The following is an 18,139-nucleotide window of genomic DNA, read 5'->3' as shown; positions in this document are numbered from 1 at the left end:
AATTTCCAGCTTTTTAAAGCAACTATGCATAGTATAATTAGTAAGCTTACTGTAAAGAAGTTATATATGCTCATGAATAATTGCTGATTGCTTAATAGGAATTAAAGTTATTTCCATGGAACAGTGCTGTAAAAATTTTATATATTAGGGGATGTTTCCTTTATAATGTTACTGTAAAAGTAGCATTTACTTGGTTTAGTTTTATAAGTAATGTGTGTGCTTTTGTGTGTGTGTGTGCGCGTGCATGCATGTGTGTGTGTGCATGCGTGTGCGCATGCCAGTGAGTATGTGTTATCTGTTAGCATGGATGTTACCATCAAGCTCAGCATATTACTTTTTTTTTTTTTTTAAAGATTTTATTTATTTATTTGAGAGAGAGAGAGAATGAGAGAGAGAGAGAGCAAGAGAGCACATGAGAGAGGGGAGAGTCAGAGGGAGAAGCACACTCCCTGCTGAGCAGGGAGCCTGATGCGGCACTTGATCCTGGGACTCCAGGATCATGACCTGAGCCGAAGGCAGTCACTTAACCAATGAGCCACCCAGGTGCCCAGCATCTTACTTTTTGGAATAAGTATGATCCAAGTAAAACAGCCTGAGAGTATTACTGGAACCAGTGGTAAAATGCTAGGCTGCTTCTTTGATGTAAGTTCTTCATTTTGATTCTCTAGGTTCAGTTGACACTCTATACTTACCTATCCACGGAATTCATTGGTACAGTCAACATATATAATGCCATTCGGAGAGTTGGAACAGTGCTTCTCATCATGCATACACTGAAGTATTACTACTGGGCAGTGAATCCTCAGGATCGAAGTGGTATCACCCCTAAAGGATTAGGTATGTTATCCCTGTTTATATATTTTGTCATAGATCTTTTTTTATTTTCTTTGTTTTAACCAATAATATATTATTCTTGAAGTTTTTCTGAATATCATCATGGCAAAATTTTATTTTAATCTTATTGATAATTTTAATAGTTTGTCTTGAATTAAGGTTGCCAGAAGTTAATAACTTGCTACTTTTATGGAAGAATGCTACTTCTGCTGGTATAAGTTGTTTGCAGAGCAAATATGATACAATTAAGGCACTGAAAATGAGAAGTTCTATATTAGCATATGGTATTGATCCTGAAGCTAATTATCATAATGAGAATTATTGAAAAACCATGTTTTTTGGGAAATAGAGATTTCTTGAGGAAGTAGGGGGTGTATTTACTTCTAATAAATAATATAATGAAGTTACAAAATTTCAGTAATTATTTTCCTGTATAATCAGGAAATTACTGGAGAGATAATATTCATTCATCATGTCAAATTTATGGAAGGTATCAAAATAAAAATTATGACAAATGGTGGGTCTTTTGGTTTAAGTGCAACCTTCTTCAAATTGGCTTATTGTTGTAAAAGGGAGTTAATCAGCTCATATAAACTGGCCTTTTCAGTTGAACTTAGTGCAAGGGTTCAGAATATGCCCCTTGAACCCAGTTTGTCTCTCCATTTCCCAGTTCTTCTGTGTTGGCTCTTTTCATGTATTCTCTCCCTTGTAGTGCCAAGCAGCCACCCTACCTTCACATCCTTAAAACTGTAAGTCTAGCAAAAGAGTGTCTGCCTGTATCGAACATTTCCAGCTAAAGTCTCTTTGTCGCTCATTGGCTCTGATTGCATCATGTGCACAGTCTTATGTGGCAGGTATTTTTCTGATTGCCCATACATGGGCATGGAAGGCCTTTACACTTCTGAAATACATGGTCTGAGAGTGAGGATGGGTTCAGTACCTTGATAAAAATTGAAGGCTGCTATTTGAAATCAGGAAATGGATCTGGAGAGTCATTGTATTTAAATGCTTTGGCTGTTCAGTGATTTACAAACACAGATTTCATATTAATACCGTGTTTCTTTATCCCTTTCAAAATCTGCTTATTCTCAGAGAATATGCTATGTATAATTCAGAAAGATATGAGCACACATAGAAGTTGTATGATCTGTTTAAGGTGGTAGTTTTGTGGCAGAGAACTAGGTCATAATTTCCTCATGACTATTTGATGATACTGTAGCTGTATCATGTACTGTCCTGGGTGTTAGTTTTGTATTCTGGCATTGATTTTATAACTGATTAGTGACCTTGGGAAAGTCTCATACTTGAAGTGAGAGAGCTGGACAAAGTTTGTGATTCTATTGTAATTCTGTAACCGATTCTTTGTCTAGGAATTGTCATGTGGAACAAATTTTAAGCAATTTTCTTCCTATTTTAATTGATCTATTTAAGGTCATGGTGGTCTTGTGCTTTGGTGGTCTAAGAACTAGCTATAAATAGTGATTAGTGGAGGGAAAATTGCAGAAAATATGAAGCAAACAGGTACCTAACTTCAGGATCTTACAACAATGGGTGTTTGGTTTCAGAAGCTTTCTACTTGGGGATTATTTGTTTGAGACATGAAAATTGTCTTTAATGTGAGCCATGTGTGACCAGGGACTTTTTTAAGAAGGGGAGGAGATGGCAGAGGTAGTCAACATAATGTTTCCTTTCTAAATGAACCAAATGATATTGAGGTGTACTTTAAAAAAATTTTTTATTAGCTTATACAAGAGTAATGGAAGCTTTTTTGTTTTTTAGCTAAATTCACATTTAAGTTTGGATTTTCCTTTGTAAACTGTTACTGTACTAACATTCTCAGAGTCTTTCAAAACAAAATATAAGTGCATATTATTATTGAATACAAATTTTATTACCTCATTTTCATATTTTGGAATTCATCTAACCTTTATCAAAAATAAACTCCTTCATTGTAGTTTCAAAATAACCCATTTTGTACATTTGGAGCACTGTATATACTATTGTATGTGAGACTGAATGTCTTTCTAGAGGCATAAAACTCTTTAAATTGAAGAATAATTGACAAACAGTTATTAGTATCAACATAGTGATTTGATATTTATATACATTATGAAATGTCACCTCAATAAGTCTAGTTACCATCTGTCAACATGCAAAGTTGTTGCAATATTATTGACTATATATTCCTTACATTGTACATTAAATCCCTGTGACTTACTATTTTATAATGGGAAAATTGTACCTCTTGACCTCTTCACCTATTTTGTGTGTCCTCCTTCCTTCTCTTCCTTCCTCCCCTCTGGCAACTGTCCGTTTGTTTTCTGTATCTGTGAATCTGTTTCTCTTTTGCTTTGTTTGTTTTGTTTTTCACGTTCCACAAACAAGTGAAATCATACACTATTTGTCTTTTGCTGTCTGACTTACTTCACTTAGCATCATACTCTTTAGGCCCATCCATGTTGTCACAGTGAGAAGTTTTCACTCTTTTTTTATGGCTGAATAATATTCCTGTGTGCGTTCGTGTGTGTGTGTTTGTGTGCACACACACATACATACACCACATCTTTATCCATGTATCTGTCGATAGACATTTAGGTTACTTCCGTATCTTCACTATGGTAAATAATGCTCTGCTTAACATGGGGATGCATATATGTTTTTTTTTTTTTTTAAAGATTTTATTTATTTATTTGAGAGAGAGAGCATGAGCAGGGGGAAGAGACAGAGGGAGAGGGAGAAACAGACTCCCTGGTGAGCAGGGAGCCCGATGCGGGACTCGATCCCAAGACCCTGAGATCATGACCTGAGCCGAAGGCAGACGCTTAACCGACTGAGCCACCCAGGCATCCCTGCATATATGTTTTTGAATTAATGTTTTTGTTTTCTTTGGATAAATACCTAGAAGTGGAATTGCTGGATTGTATGGCAATTCTATTTTCAATTTTTTGAGGAATCTCCATACTGTTTTCTATAGTGGCTGCACCATTTTACATTCCCATCAACAGTGCATGAAAATTTCTTTTCTCTACATTCACACTAATACTAAATACTTTTTGTCTTTTTGATTTTAGCCATTCTGGCAGGTGTGAGGTGAAATCTCATTATTGCTTTGATTTGCATTTCACAGATGGTAGTGATGTTGGGCATCTTTTCATGTGCCTGTTGGCCATCTGTATTGTCTTAGAGATTTTTCTTGTTTCTTGAGGTAGGCCTGTTTTGATCTAAACTTCCCTCTTGGATCTGGTTTTGCTGTATTTCATAGATTTTGGAACATTGTGTTTTCATTTTCATTTGTCTCAAGGTATTTTTTAATACCCTCTTTTATTTCTTTATTGTCCTGTTGGCTTTTTAGTAACATGTTTTTTAGTCTCTGCATGTTTATGTTTTTTTCCAGTTTTATTCTTGTAATTTATTTCTAGTTTCGTATCATTATGGTTGGAAAAAACACTTGATATGATTTCAGTCTTCTTAAATTTATTGAGACTTATTTTGTGGTCTGTCATGCTATTTTTGTAGAGGAATGTTTCATGTGCTTGAGAAGAATGTATCTTCTGTTTTTGGGTGGACTATTCTGTATATCTGTTTAGTGTATTTGTTCTAATGTGTTATTTAAACCATTGTTTTCTTACACATTTTCTGTCTGGATGATCTATCTATTGATGTAAGGGGTGTGTTAAAATCCCCTACTATTATTGTATTACTCTCAGGTTCTCGTTTTTGTCTGGTAATATTTGTTTTATATATTTAGGTGCTCCAGTGTTGGGCACATAAATATTTACAAGTGTTATACCTTCTTGTTGGTTTAATCCCTTTATCATTATGTAATGCATTTGTCTTTTGTTACACCTTTTTAAAAAGTCTACTTTGTCTGATAAAAGTATTGCCGGCTCAGCTTTCTTTTCATTTCTATTTGCATGGTGTATCTTTTCCTATCACTTCACTTTTAGTCTGTGTGTGTCTATAGAGAGTGAGTCTCTTGTTGGCAGCCTATAGAGGGTTTTGTTTTGTTTTTTACTCATTTACATTCGAAGTTGTTACTGACAGGTACATATTTATTTATTACTATTTTGCTAATTGTCTTCTGTTACTTTTATAGTTCTTCTCTGTTCGTTTCTTTTCTTGCTCTCTTTCCTTGTGATTTGATGATTTTGTTTATTGTTCTGTTTGGATTCCTTTTTGTTTCTTGTGTACCTATTAGAGGTTTTTGTTTGTGGTTACCATGAGCTTCATATCTAACAACCTATGTATGTAGAAGCCCATTTTAAGTTGGTGATTCCTTAAGTTCAAATGCATTCTAAAAGTACTACGTTTTTACTCTCATCTCCCAATGTTTTATATTTTTGATATCATATTTTAAACTTTTTATTTAGTGTATTCCTTAACTAATTATTGTAGATATAGTTGATTTTATTACTTTTGTCTTTCAGTCTTTATACTTGCTTTCCAAGTGAGTGATCCCCTTCCTTTACTATATGTTTGCCTTTACCGGTGTGATTTTTTTCTTTCCTTTATTTTCTTATTTCTAGTTATAGCCTTTTTTTTTTTGCCTGAAGAATTCTCTTTAATATTTCTTGTAAAGCATGTTTAGTGGTGAATAACTTCTTTAGTTTTTGCTCATCTGCGAAACTCTTTATCTTCCTTTCAATTCTAAATGATAATGTTGAGGCATATGTCTCTTTAGGTGACTCACTTTTATGTTTCTCATAAATATATGGAGAAAACTAGTAGGAAAGACAGCTTTATACTTTGCTTTGAGGTCTTTGAAACACTAAGTGTGTGTGTGTATTATTTTTTTCAAAGATGGACCACGACCTAATCAAAAAGAAATACTTTCTCTACGAGCATTCTTGTTGATGTTCATTAAGCAGTTAGTGATGAAGGTGAGTTTATACTACTTCTCCTTTAGCATATTCTGTATTTTAACTTATAATTTCACATAAGATACAATCTTGGGTTTATTTACTCTTTGTTGGGTTATTAGGGTTACACATTGGAAAATACTCTGAAAGATACTTGATTCTGTTTTTTGTTCTTTATTGCACACATGGATGTACATCATTGCAGAATTGGAGATTGATAATTGTAATATATGTTATATGAATTTCTCTAGGGGTTCAAGTGGATTCATTCTTTCATTCAGTAAATATTTACTGAGTTTCTCTTAAGTACTAGGTATTATTCTTGGGAGTAGTGATACAGTAGACAACAAGACTCTTCAAGGAGGTTTCATTTTTAGTGGGCCTCTTGTACCTGACATTCAGATTTTGAGAAAAAATTACTGTGTATAAAGGTACCAGAAAGATGTATCAGCCTTTAGAAATTATTACATTTGTTCCATCTTATTCTGTTGTAGGTAAAGTAAAATTTATTATTTTTAAGGAAGGTTTTTTTGGTTTTATAAGAGAGCAATGTATAAATGTATTTTATTTTTAATATTTTTAAATATATTTATTATTTTAATATTTTATTATTTTCCTATGTCATTTTCTTATTTTTTAGAATTTAATATTATGTTAAGTGGGCCAAACTTTTAGTGTATCTTTTAGACTCAGATACCTTATTTCTATTTACAAAAAAACTTATAACTTGATTTTTGTGTTTTTTAATTTTTTTCTGTGTGTTTTTGTTTCCTAATTCTCTTTCTTAATTGCTCTTTTCTCATTGCAGCTTTGTGTTATCATTAATAAATTGATAGGATAGGTTGAAAATTTACATACTGAGTTCATATTTAAAAATGCAGTGTTTTCCTCAGGGAACAATACTAGTCAGTTTTTAGTACCTGACCTGTAACTGGTAATTTTAGAAGCTGTTCATTTACTCTCCAAATTTAATAGAAAAAAGAAATAGAAAAGCTGTCTTCTGTATTTGGTGGAGTGATAGGTGTGAATAGTACTCTTTTATGACGAATTATTGGTTTTCTTACTTCAGGATTCTATAGCTTTATTAGACAGCCTGTCATATATGGTTCTGAAAACAGGATACTTGATATCATTTCTTTGACTTCTTCTACACAGTCTTGATTAATGAATATCTTTAGTGTTTCCCCTAATACATGTTTTAAATTTAGATTCTATATTATAGTATCTTTGTATATATAGCAGTTGACCAGGTTGACAAACGTTGTGTATTATTTACCTTTAAAAAAAACTTTTTTAAATGTATGTATAAGATGCTTTAAGACACTTATGTTATGTTTTTAAAGGATTCTGGAGTAAAGGAAGATGAACTGCAGGCCATTCTTAATTACCTACTCACTATGCATGAGGTAACATTTGAAATTTATATTTTGGGATTTTATTTTTTGAAGCTGCATTATGGTCTTTTTTTTTTTTTTTTTTAAGATTTTTAAAATTTATTTATTTGACAGAGAGAGAGACAGCGAGAGCAGGAACACAAGCAGGGGGAGGGGGAGAGGGAGAAGCAGGCTTCCCGCCGAGCAGGGAGCCTGATGTGGGACTCGATCCCAGGACCCTGGGATCATGACCCGAGATGAAGGCAGACGCCCAACGACTGAGCCACCCAGGCGCCCTATGGTCTTTGTTTTTAAAGTAAAAAAGTTAAAGTGATCTTTCATTAATATAACTATAATGGAGAGTAAATGTACTTAGGAACTAAATCTTAGCAACTTTTATTTAAATACCTTTTATTACCACAAGAAGCTCTGAGAATAATCATGAAAAGTTTTAAAAAGTTTTGAAATTGGATCTCATTGAATTAATAAGAAAGTATGCCAAAAAGGGGGAGCCTGGGTGGCTCAATTGGTTAAGTGACTGTCTTCGGCTCAGGTCATGATCTCAGGGTCCTGGGGTTGAGCCCTACATCGGGCTCCCTGCTTGGCAGGAAGCCTGCTTCTCCCTTTCCCACTCCCCCTGCTTGTGTTCCCTCTCTCGCTGTCTCTCTCTCTGTCAAATAAATAAATAAAATCTTAAAAAAAAAGAGAGTATGCCAAAGAATACCTTCATTGTATCTCTAGGAACCTGTGTAACATATGGGAAAATAGGTTATGAAAATGACTAAAAATGATTAGATTTTTAAATTCATAAAACAATCTTCCAATTGATTTTGCATGTTCAAATACTTTTAAGTCAAACAACTTATTTATAACGGGATTTGTAATTATGTTCAACCACATAACAAAGGTTGAAAAATAGGTTGAAATGTTTGTGTTTTTTTTCTTTATTATTTTGCCCTGGGAGAATGTAATACACGCCAACGTAATCTAATTAAGTAATTGGATTAAGTATTTGTTAAGTAAGTAAAATTTAGAATTGATGTAATTTCATGTAAAGCACAGCATTTCAAATGTTAATTTTATTTCTGTTTATAGTTCATGTCTTGTGTTTTAATAAGTATCTGTTATAGTGTGAAATAAATGTCTTTTTAAATCATCAATAGATGGGAGATACTGTTTTGACCTATCGCTCTTAATTGAGGTAGAAGAGTGGAATAAATTTCTTGTTTGGATCATATTTGACTCAAACCTAATGATTGTGCTTTCTTTTTCCTCTTGATTAGGGTATTTTATTTGTTGATTTCCTTTACCCAATGTAATAGTTGAAGATTTTTCAACTGAACTTCCTGGTAATGTTATTGTATATGATTTTGTTTTTTATTTACTCTAACTCCCTAAGGGACTGAAGTACTTCAAAAAAGAGAAACTGGAAATCATGGTGATCTTCTCTTTTCTCTTAATCGGTTAATTCAGAAATCTTTTAGGTCTTTCAAATAAACCTTTTCCCAAGCCTCAGTGCCCTAGCTCTAGATTATCTGCTTAGCTTACTGAAAATTAGATGTTCAAATAGCTGCAGTTCCAGAGCAGTGAACAGAAACTTACAGACAGGGCAACAGTGAAAACTAGCTCCTGATAGCTGCTTCCCTTGTCTTTTTTTGAGTCAGTATTGCCAAGTTGGTTCTAAATATGCATACATACTGGAATATTCAACCAAGGCCATGTAGGATTGTCTTGGAATTGTTTTGGATTTCAGAACTCATATATGCTTCTGTGCTGTTCTGTCAGTATTATCAAGTTATACTACATACAGTAGTATGTTGCCTCAGTAAACATTTACTGATAATCTCTATCCTCAATACTGTCAACAGATAATATATGTCCTTGGTACCCAGGACCATCTGGCATGGTCCCAGACCATGTACCATGGCCATGCTCTGGCATGCCATACCATACCATGCCATGCCATGCACGTGTTAAAAATGGCCTGGGCCACATGCACATGGCATGCATAAAAATGCAGAAAAATATGCTGAAGAAGACCGGCGAAAGAAGGAACGAGTTGAAGCTGTTAATATGGCTGAAGGAATCATTCATGACACAGAAACAAAAATGGAAGAATTTAAGGACCAATTGCCTGCTGATGAATGCAACAAGCTAAAAGAAGAGATTTCCAAAATGAGGGAACTTTTGGCTCGAAAAGACAGTGAAACAGGAGAAAACATAAGGCAGGCAGCATCTTCCCTTCAGCAAGCATCACTGAAGCTCTTCGAAATGGCATACAAAAAGATGGCATCTGAGCGAGAAGGCTCTGGAAGTTCTGGCACTGGGGAACAAAAGGACGATCAAAAGGAGGAAAAACAGTAATAACAATAAACTTTGGAGTCGAAATATAATGCTTGGGAGTGAAGGGACTTCCTGAGCAGAAATGGGCAAACTTCAGTCTTTTACTGTGTTTTTGCAGTATTCTATATATATTTTCCTTAATATGTAAATTTAGTGACAATTAGGTAATGATCATTTAATGAGAATTTCAACCATACAAAGTTCATAGTACTCTGTCAGTCACTTTTCAGCTGCATGTAAAGGGCAGGGGGGAAGATGATTTATTGATCATTATTAAAACAATGTTTTGTGCTTTAGTAGCCATATTTTCAAGAGGTGAAACCATCTCTAAACATAATAATGAAGGTAGTCAGCCATAGACCTGGAATGAGATCATATGGGGATGGGATCCTATTCTAGTTAATTGAGAAGTACTATACCAGCCTGTATGTATAAGGGATTCTTCAACTGAGGCCTTGCTGTGCCATATTGGGAGGTAGGGCAGGAGTAGCTAGATCAATGGAAAAATAGCTGTTAGGTACAGTTTTAAAATAAGGTAATAGGGCTCCCTAACTTTCCTAAGGCATATTTTTCTAGCTATCTTCTGTCCTGTGTCAGGGCACTTGTGTCCTTGTTAATTTTTTTTTTTTTTTGATCCATTCTGGGTTTTTTTCTTTTTTAAATAAATATGAAAAGCATCTTGATCTCTTGTTTTGAGGAGTGAGGCTCTGAGATTTAGCTTCAGGAATAGGATATGAATCATACTTCCCATTCCCTGACCTAAAGTCGTTCAGGTGGAATACATGATTTTCTAACACTGGCTCAAATACAAATTCAGGATTTGGAAGGGCTGGTATGATGAAAAAAGCATTATTACCAAGGACAGTCCATCAGGAATTGATTCTACATTTCTCCTGTTTAATCCTGAGTGAGTTGCCTTGTCCTATATCCTCTGATGTAGTTCTAAATAAATGCTGAAACCTTCAGAAGCAGAAGGGTCCTTCTACCAGCTGAGCCACTTCCTACAGTGTAAAGATGACAACCCGGACTTTGAAGGAGTGGATTGTGCAATCTTTGAGTCCCCATACCCGATGACAATGCCGCTGTCTGTTCTAGTAACCATAGAGATGTGTGACGCCCTCAACAGCTTATCTGAAAACCAGTCCCTGCTGAGGATGCCCCCCTGGGAGAACATCTGGCTCGTGGGCTCCATTTGCCTGTCCATGTCGCTCCACTTCCTCATCCTCTATGTGGAACCTTTGCCACTTATTTTCCAGATCACACCGCTGAATTTGACCCAGTGGCTGATGGTGCTGAAAATCTCCTTGCCTGTGATTCTAATGGACGAGACACTCAAGTTTGTGGCCCACAACTACCTGAAACCTGGTAAAGGGTGTGTGCAGCCTGCCACCAAATCCTGCTCGTTCTCGGCATGCCCCGATGGGATTTCCTGGCCGTTTGTGCTGCTTATAATGTCCCTGGTGATCTGGGTCTATAGCACAGACACTAACTTTAGTGATATCTTTTGGTCTTGACTGACAGTTTTACATAAAGAAGGTCTGAGAGCTTTCCCCCTAAGGTCAGGAACGCAGCAGGAATGTCCACTATCACCACTGCTATTCAACATAGTATTAGAAGTCCTAGCCACAGCAATCAGACAACAAAAAGAAATAAAAGGCATCCAAATCGGCAAAGAAGAAGTCAAACTCTCACTCTTTGCAGATGATATGATACTTTATGTGGAAAACCCAAAAGACTCCACCCCAAAACTGCTAGAACTCATACAGGAATTCAGTAAAGTGGCAGGATATAAAATCAATGCACAGAAATCAGTGGCATTCCTATACACCAACAACAAGACAGAAGAAAGAGAAATTAAGGAGTCGATCCCATTTACAATTGCACCCAAAACCGTAAGATACCTAGGAATAAATCTAACCAAAGAGGCAAAGAACCTGTACTCAGAAAACTTATAGAATACTCATGAAAGAAATTGAGGAAGACACAAAGAAATGGAAAAACATTCCATGCTCATGGATTGGAAGAACAAATATTATGAAGATGTCAATGCTACCTAGAGCAATCTACACATTCAATGCAATCCCTATCAAAATACCATCCACTTTTTTTAAGAAATGGAATAAATAATCCTAAAATTTGTATGGAACCAGAAAAGACCCCGAATAGCCAGAGGAATGTTGAAAAAAAAAAGCAAAGCTGGCGGCATCACAATTCCAGACTTCCAGCTCTATTACACAGCTGTCATCATCAAGACAGTATGGTACTGGCACAAAAACAGACACATAGATCAATGGAACAGAATAGAAATCCCAGAAATGGACCCTCAACTCTGTGGTCAACTAATCTTCGACAAAGCAGGAGAATGTCCAATGGAAAAAAGACAATCTCTTCAACAAATGGTGTTGGGAAAATTGGACAGCCACATGCAGAAGAATGAAACTGGATCATTTCCTTACACCACACACAAAAATAGACTCCAAATGGTTGAAAGACCTAAATGTGAGACAGGAGTCCATCAAAATCCTAAAGGAGAACACAGGCAGCAACCTCTTCGACCTCAGCCGCAGCAACTTCTTCCTAGAAACATCGCCAAAGGCAAGGGAAGCAAGGGCAAAAATGAACTATTGGGACTTCATCAAGATAAAAAGCTTTTGCACAGCAAAAGAAACAGTCAACAAAACCAAAAGACAACCGACAGAATGGGAGAAGATATTTGCAAATGACCTATCAGATAAAGGGCTAGTATCCAGAATCTATAAAGAACTTATCAAACTCAACACCCAAATGGGTGCCCAAATGGGGCACCCCAAATGGGGTCTCCTTTGTGTGAATTCTCTGGTGCTTGGTCAGACAGGAGCTATCCCTGAAAGCTTTGCCACACTGATTACACTCATAGGGCTTCTCACCTGTATGAGTCCTCTGGTGCCGGATGAGGCCAGCAAATGAATCACCACACAGCAGCACCTACGGTAGCAGCGCCAGCGTAACAGCCAATGGCCAGATAACGGAAAAAGAGCCATCCGCTGATCAGGGGTTCCTTCGGGTTCCGGGGTGGTTTATTCATGATGTCCAGATCGGGAGGGTTGAACCCCAGGGCAGTGGCGGGCAGGCTCTCTGTCACCAGATTGACCCAGAGCAGCTGGGCAGGAATTAAAGCCTCAGGAAATCCAAGGGCTGCTGTCAGGAAGATACAGACAACTTCCCCCACATTCGACGAGATGAGGTAGCGGATAAATTGCTTCATATTGTTGTAGATGGTCCGCCCCTCCTCCACTGCAGCCACGATGGTGGGGAAGTTGTCAGCCAGGACCACCTCATACGCCGTTTTAGCCACTGCCATGCCGGAGCCCATGCCCAAGGCTTGCCATTGAGTATGCCATGCATGCCAGCCTGCAGACATGGCTGCAATTACTATAAAAAATGCACACTATTTGTAACCTCCACTGCTGACTTTGAGAAAAAGATGTTTTAGGGTGTTCCTCTTTCCCTCTCCCACGTGAAGAAATAGGAAGTTCTCAGATTAATAAAGAATGTATTAAAACATTTTACATTCTTTCCACAACTGCGTAAAAAAAGGCAGCCTGAATACTTACAAGGAATAACAAGCTTCCTACATTTTCAAAAATTAATTCTAATCAGAAAAAACATTTTTGAGAATACCTTTACAAGCTGGCGTCCTAACAATGAAAGACCAACCTGTCTCACAGACCGAGTGTCTGCCCACCGTCTGAGATCAACATTCTTAAAGGGAGCGATTTGTGTGTCTTTCATTATTTTACTTCCTGATATTTAAAATAGTTACATGAGTGGAAGCATATTTTATTTTTTGACCACCAAAATAAGCTCTTTCAGCCTGACACTTTGAAGGTAGAGTATAAAAAGTAATAGAAAAACCAGAACTGCATTATAAATGTTTTTGGTTCGAAATTTTATTTGAAATCTTTTTTTTTTTTTGTGAAATTTTATTTGAAATCTTAACGTTCCTTGCCTAGACAAAAACGTGAAACGAACGAGACAAAACACTATCTAACAGATACACTGAGCCTATATTTAGATCAAAAATATTTTTTACTGATGAACATTATTAAAAAATCTTCAAAAACATAGCATAAAGGTTCAAGTCCTGGGATACTGAATTTACAATGCCAAGATCACGTGTGCCGTGGAAATTCTCACACACATGCTCTAACAGCCAGAAGCAAGGACTACTCTGAGGGAGGCTGTCTTTCTGAAGAAGTGACAGCTACCAAGGTGTTCAGAGTAAGAAAAGAGCACGTTATACAGGGAATTAATTCAGTGAACAGTAATCCACCCTGATGTCTCATGGAACATCATACGCTTTAGTTTCATCTTGAAAATGCATAGATTTCTTCAAGAAAATATAAAGATGGCAATAATCGGTTACTGCAACTTCATTTTATTTTTCTTTCTCCATCAAGTTTAAGTAAGAACAAAATTAGGAAAGACCACTCAAATATTCTGTGACTTGTGGTAGTTTTCAAATGAAAAAATAAAAAGGCAAGATTTCACATGAAATTTCTCTAATCTACAAAGCCAATTGGTATTTTATGAAAAGGCTTGTGTTTCGATAAAAAGTTAAGAATGTCTTTCCTACCGCTGGTACGGAGTGTGGGTGACGAGACCGACAAGTACCAAGCTCTTTCCTGCTACAGTGGTACACACTGAAGTACTCAGGAAATTATTTCTTAGTCACAGTAATTTTTTTTTTATTTGAGAGAATAGCTTGTAAGAAAAAAATTAATAAACTTGGGAGTCTTCATCCATAGCACTATCTTAAAAGGATTTTGTAGTTTCAACAATATTTCCACTTGTCCATACCTAAGCCCTCACTTGTACCAGTGAAATAGAAGTTTTCCCTTTAGAAACACCTAAAAAAGCCTTTTAATTACAACTTAAACAAAATAGAAAACAAAGCAAAACGAAACAGCAGCCCAAAGGCCATGGGCTTGGTCATGTACCATGGACCATCTCATCTGTACCAGGGCATCCTGGCCATTTTATTTTGCAAATAAAATCTTTAAAAAAAATAAATAAATTGGGAAATGATACATACGTTGTCTCCAACACTGCCATCAGATTGCCAACATTGATTACCTTATTAAAGGCTCTGATATGTTTTGCTATAAAAAAAGAAAACAACTTAGTTTCCCCTTTCCTCAATTTCTTGATGTATAAACCTCTGTCTAAAAAAAACCTGTTACGTTAGATGTAGTAGATCTATAGGATATGTTTCAGGAAATCTTGATACTCTATACTATAAGAAGGATTATGTTTCTTTGATTAAGACATTTGACTATTTGGTGATGTGTATTTCGAGTTAAACAGATGAATATGTGTGTGTAAAGAACGAGCTTGTTAAAAACAAGTATATATTGCTCATATGTCTATTTATTATTTTAAGTTACAATTTTTTTTCATTTTGGAAGTATTCAGTGTTCAAAAAGTTCTTTTTTCCATATTTAAAAAAATTTCTATTTTGATTTTAGGATGACAATCTAATGGATGTCCTACAACTGCTTGTTGCATTAATGTCAGAACATCCTAACTCTATGATTCCTGCTTTTGACCAAAGGAATGGATTACGGTAAGAGTTGTATATCAGGGATTTAAGTATATTTAAATTATAAGAGTTTAGTTTGGAAGTGATAGAAGATTCTTAAATATGGGACATACTACTGGATCATATATTATAAATGAATTAAGGTATAAGACCCATTAATTTCACGTGTTATGTTTTTTGAAGAAATCTTTAATTATAGAGGATGTGTTACTATTTAATTTGTAAAGACAGATCAGGCAAATCAGGTTAGTATTTTGTATGGTTAGTGCTGTTACACAGGTATTATAGGACTGAATTCTTTAGCAGAGTTATTTTTAGGTCCTAGGACAGTAGTACTCATTTGCACTGCAAGAAAAGATCTCTCCGCTCCCTTTTAAATATTGCTACCTTCATCCCTAATCCCAAATCATCATTGTATTAGTCTACGTGAGCTTCCATAACAAAATATCATAGACTGGGTTGCCTAAACAACAGAAATTTGTTTTCTTACAGTTTTATTTTTTTTGAAATATACTCTGAGAAACTAAGTCTTCTCATTGTGTTTAGACTATTTATGGCTAATGTAACTACTGATAAGGCTTTATTTTCACCTAGCATTTTATTATTTATTTGTCCTAGTGTAATTTTTTCCCCCCTTTTCTCTTTTCCTGTGTTCTTTGTATTTGAATTCCTTTAGTATTCTTTTAAAATTAATCTATTTGGTTTTATATCTTTCTCTGCGTAAATTTTTTTTAGTAGTTGCAAGAGATTTCACAGTCTACTTTAATATTTTACCTCTTCAAATAAAATATAGAACCATTTCAACTATTTATCCCTTTAACCGCCATTGTTTGTTACTACATCTAATATATCACAAGTCTCTCTAGACAATGATACAATTTTTAGTTTCACTTGTTATATGTATTTTAAGAATTTAAGGGAAGAAAAATCCCTGTTTACATTTTTCCAGATAGTTATAACTTCTTTTATTCTTTTCTTCCATTCTGGAAGAACTCTATTCACATTTGTTGTTGAGCAGTTTTCTTGGAAATGAATTTTTAAATTATTTTTCCTGAATATAATTTTTAAAAAGATTTATTTATTTATTTATTTTAGAGAGTGCGAGTGGGGGGAGGGGCAAAGAAAGAGGGAGAGAGAATCTCAAGCAGACTCCCTGCTGAGCGTGGAGCCGGAAGCAGGGCTCCATCTCATGACCTGAGATCATGACCTGAGCTGAAACCAAGACACTCAACCAACTGGACCACCCGGGCGTCCCTCTGAATATAATTTTATCTGGCCTTCATCACGCAAGGTTATTTTTGCTGCATATAGAATTCTGTGTAGAATTCTACTTTTTTCTTTTAGTACTTTAAAATATTTTTCCATTGTTTGCTGGTACCCATGGTTTCGAATGAGAAATATATCGTTATTTAAATCTTTATTTGCTAAATAAAATGTACTACACTTTTGTACTTGCTTTCAAGACATATTCTCTAGCTCCCCCTACAATTTCATTGTAGTTTTCTTTGTGATTATCACCAATTTTGAGACGTTTTGGGCCCTTATTTTCCTATTTTTTGCCTCAGTTGTATCTCTCCCCCTTTACTTTGGGTCTCTAGTGACATGAATATTAGGGGTTTTGATTTACACATCCCTGAGCCTCTTTTGAGTTTATGTCAATCTTTTTCCTTTGTTCTTCAGATTTGATAACTGTCTGTTGATATAGAAGCTTGCTATGTGTGATAAACTTGATCTTCAACTTTATGAACTTTTTGTTTGCTTTTTCTATTTTGGTATTAAGCTCATCTCATAAATATTTTAGATTTGTACATTTCAGTTGTATAATTTTAATATGGTTAATTTTATACTTTTTTTGTTGAGAACCCTATTTTCTGATACTGTTAGACTGTGTTTACTTTTACCTTCCAGAGCATATTTATAATAGCTCCTTTAATATCTTTGTGTCATAATTACAACAATTTGCCTATCTCATCAGCATTTGTTCAGTGTCTTTTCCTGTGAGAAATGGTTGTATTTTCTTGGTTCTTTGTATGTTGAGTAATTTTTTAATGTATCCTAGATATTGTGAATGTTATCTTTTATAAACTATGTGTTTTGTTAAAATCCTCTAACTAATGTTGACATTTTGTTTTATTTTATTTTAGTAAGAAGGGTCAGACTGCAAGTTCTACCTATCCTTTGTGGGTAGGGGTTCCAAATGTCATTTATTGTAAAAACCTCTCTTGTCCTGCTTTGTGTCTTTGTTGCACATAATGCACTCAGCAATTAGGTAGAGAATTGGGTGATAATTCAGAATATTTTTTTAATTAATTAATTAATTTTTATTTATTTTTTTAAGGTTTTTTATTTATTTGTCAGAGAGAGAGAGAGAGCACAAGCAGGGGGAGCAGCAGAGGGAGAGGGAGAAGCAGGCTCCTTGCTGAGCAAGGAGCCCGATGCGGGACTCCATCCCAGGACCCTGGGATCATAACCTGAGCCAAAAGCAGACGCTTAACGACTGAGCCACCCAGGCGTCCCTCTTTTTTTAACTTAGAAGGATTTCGCTATTCTGGTCTGTGTCTGCTCCACACAAGTACATCTCTTGAGTCAGTTTAGGAGTTTTGTGGGGTTTTACAAAGATTCTGAGGATCTTTCTCTCCTGTTTGCTCCTATTCAGGACCACTCTCCTCCCTGCCCCCCCCCGCCACCTGTACGAACCCATTTTCTTAGTTCCTCTAACCAGAGGACAATTTTTGTCAGAATATTAGCCATCTGAGCTTCTAACATCCACCTCTGAGATAAGAGCTCACTTTTGGGTCAGATTTACAAGGGAAAATAAAAATTGAGACTCTTCTCTCTGTAATGGATAATTCTCCAAATTTTACCTCCTTTACACCAATGCATCTGCTTTTGTTTGGTCTTCAGAGTACTTAACGAAATTGCTTTCTGTATTTTTTCCCATTGTTTTAGTTCTAATATGTAAGACAGAGAGGCTGTTATTAGCTTTACTCGATCTTGGTTAAACCAGAACTCCCTGTTGATTGTTTAGTTTTCTTTCTTTCTTTCCTTTTTTTTTTTAGAGATTTATTTATTTATTTTAAAGAGAGAGCACAAGAGAGCGAGTGAGTGTGAGTGCATGAGCAGGAGGATGAGCGGGGGGGGGGGGGGGG

General features: G+C 35.7%; 3 protein-coding genes across 8 annotated transcripts in view; 2 read left to right on the top strand and 1 right to left on the bottom strand.

Moving 5' to 3' along the window:
* LRBA (LPS responsive beige-like anchor protein) overlaps positions 1-18,139 on the top strand; it is a 758,742-nt gene that overhangs the window by 136,135 nt on the left and 604,468 nt on the right. For all 6 annotated transcript variants that reach the window (XM_032412965.1, XM_032412964.1, XM_032412967.1 and 3 more), the window contains 4 exons: positions 669-837; positions 5,635-5,714; positions 7,037-7,099; positions 14,917-15,014. In XM_032412965.1, coding sequence (XP_032268856.1) covers positions 669-837; positions 5,635-5,714; positions 7,037-7,099; positions 14,917-15,014 — 410 coding nt within the window. The remainder of the gene's footprint in view (positions 1-668; positions 838-5,634; positions 5,715-7,036; positions 7,100-14,916; positions 15,015-18,139) is intronic.
* LOC116637526 (stress-70 protein, mitochondrial-like) lies at positions 7,787-9,757 on the top strand. Its single transcript, XM_032412983.1, has one exon. It carries the CDS (start codon positions 9,071-9,073, stop codon positions 9,428-9,430), a length of 360 nt encoding a protein of 119 aa, XP_032268874.1. The 5' UTR covers positions 7,787-9,070; the 3' UTR covers positions 9,431-9,757.
* Positions 12,162-14,882, bottom strand: LOC116637525 (sarcoplasmic/endoplasmic reticulum calcium ATPase 2-like). The gene has a single exon (XM_032412982.1). The coding sequence runs from the start codon at positions 12,807-12,809 to the stop codon at positions 12,357-12,359; it is 453 nt and encodes a 150-aa protein (XP_032268873.1). The 5' UTR covers positions 12,810-14,882; the 3' UTR covers positions 12,162-12,356.

The sequence above is a fragment of the Phoca vitulina genome, unplaced genomic scaffold (assembly GCF_004348235.1).
Source record: "Phoca vitulina isolate PV1807 unplaced genomic scaffold, GSC_HSeal_1.0 scaffold14, whole genome shotgun sequence".
In the NCBI taxonomy this organism is placed as follows: domain Eukaryota; kingdom Metazoa; phylum Chordata; class Mammalia; order Carnivora; family Phocidae; genus Phoca; species Phoca vitulina.
This window is presented reverse-complemented; position numbering and strand designations above follow the sequence as displayed.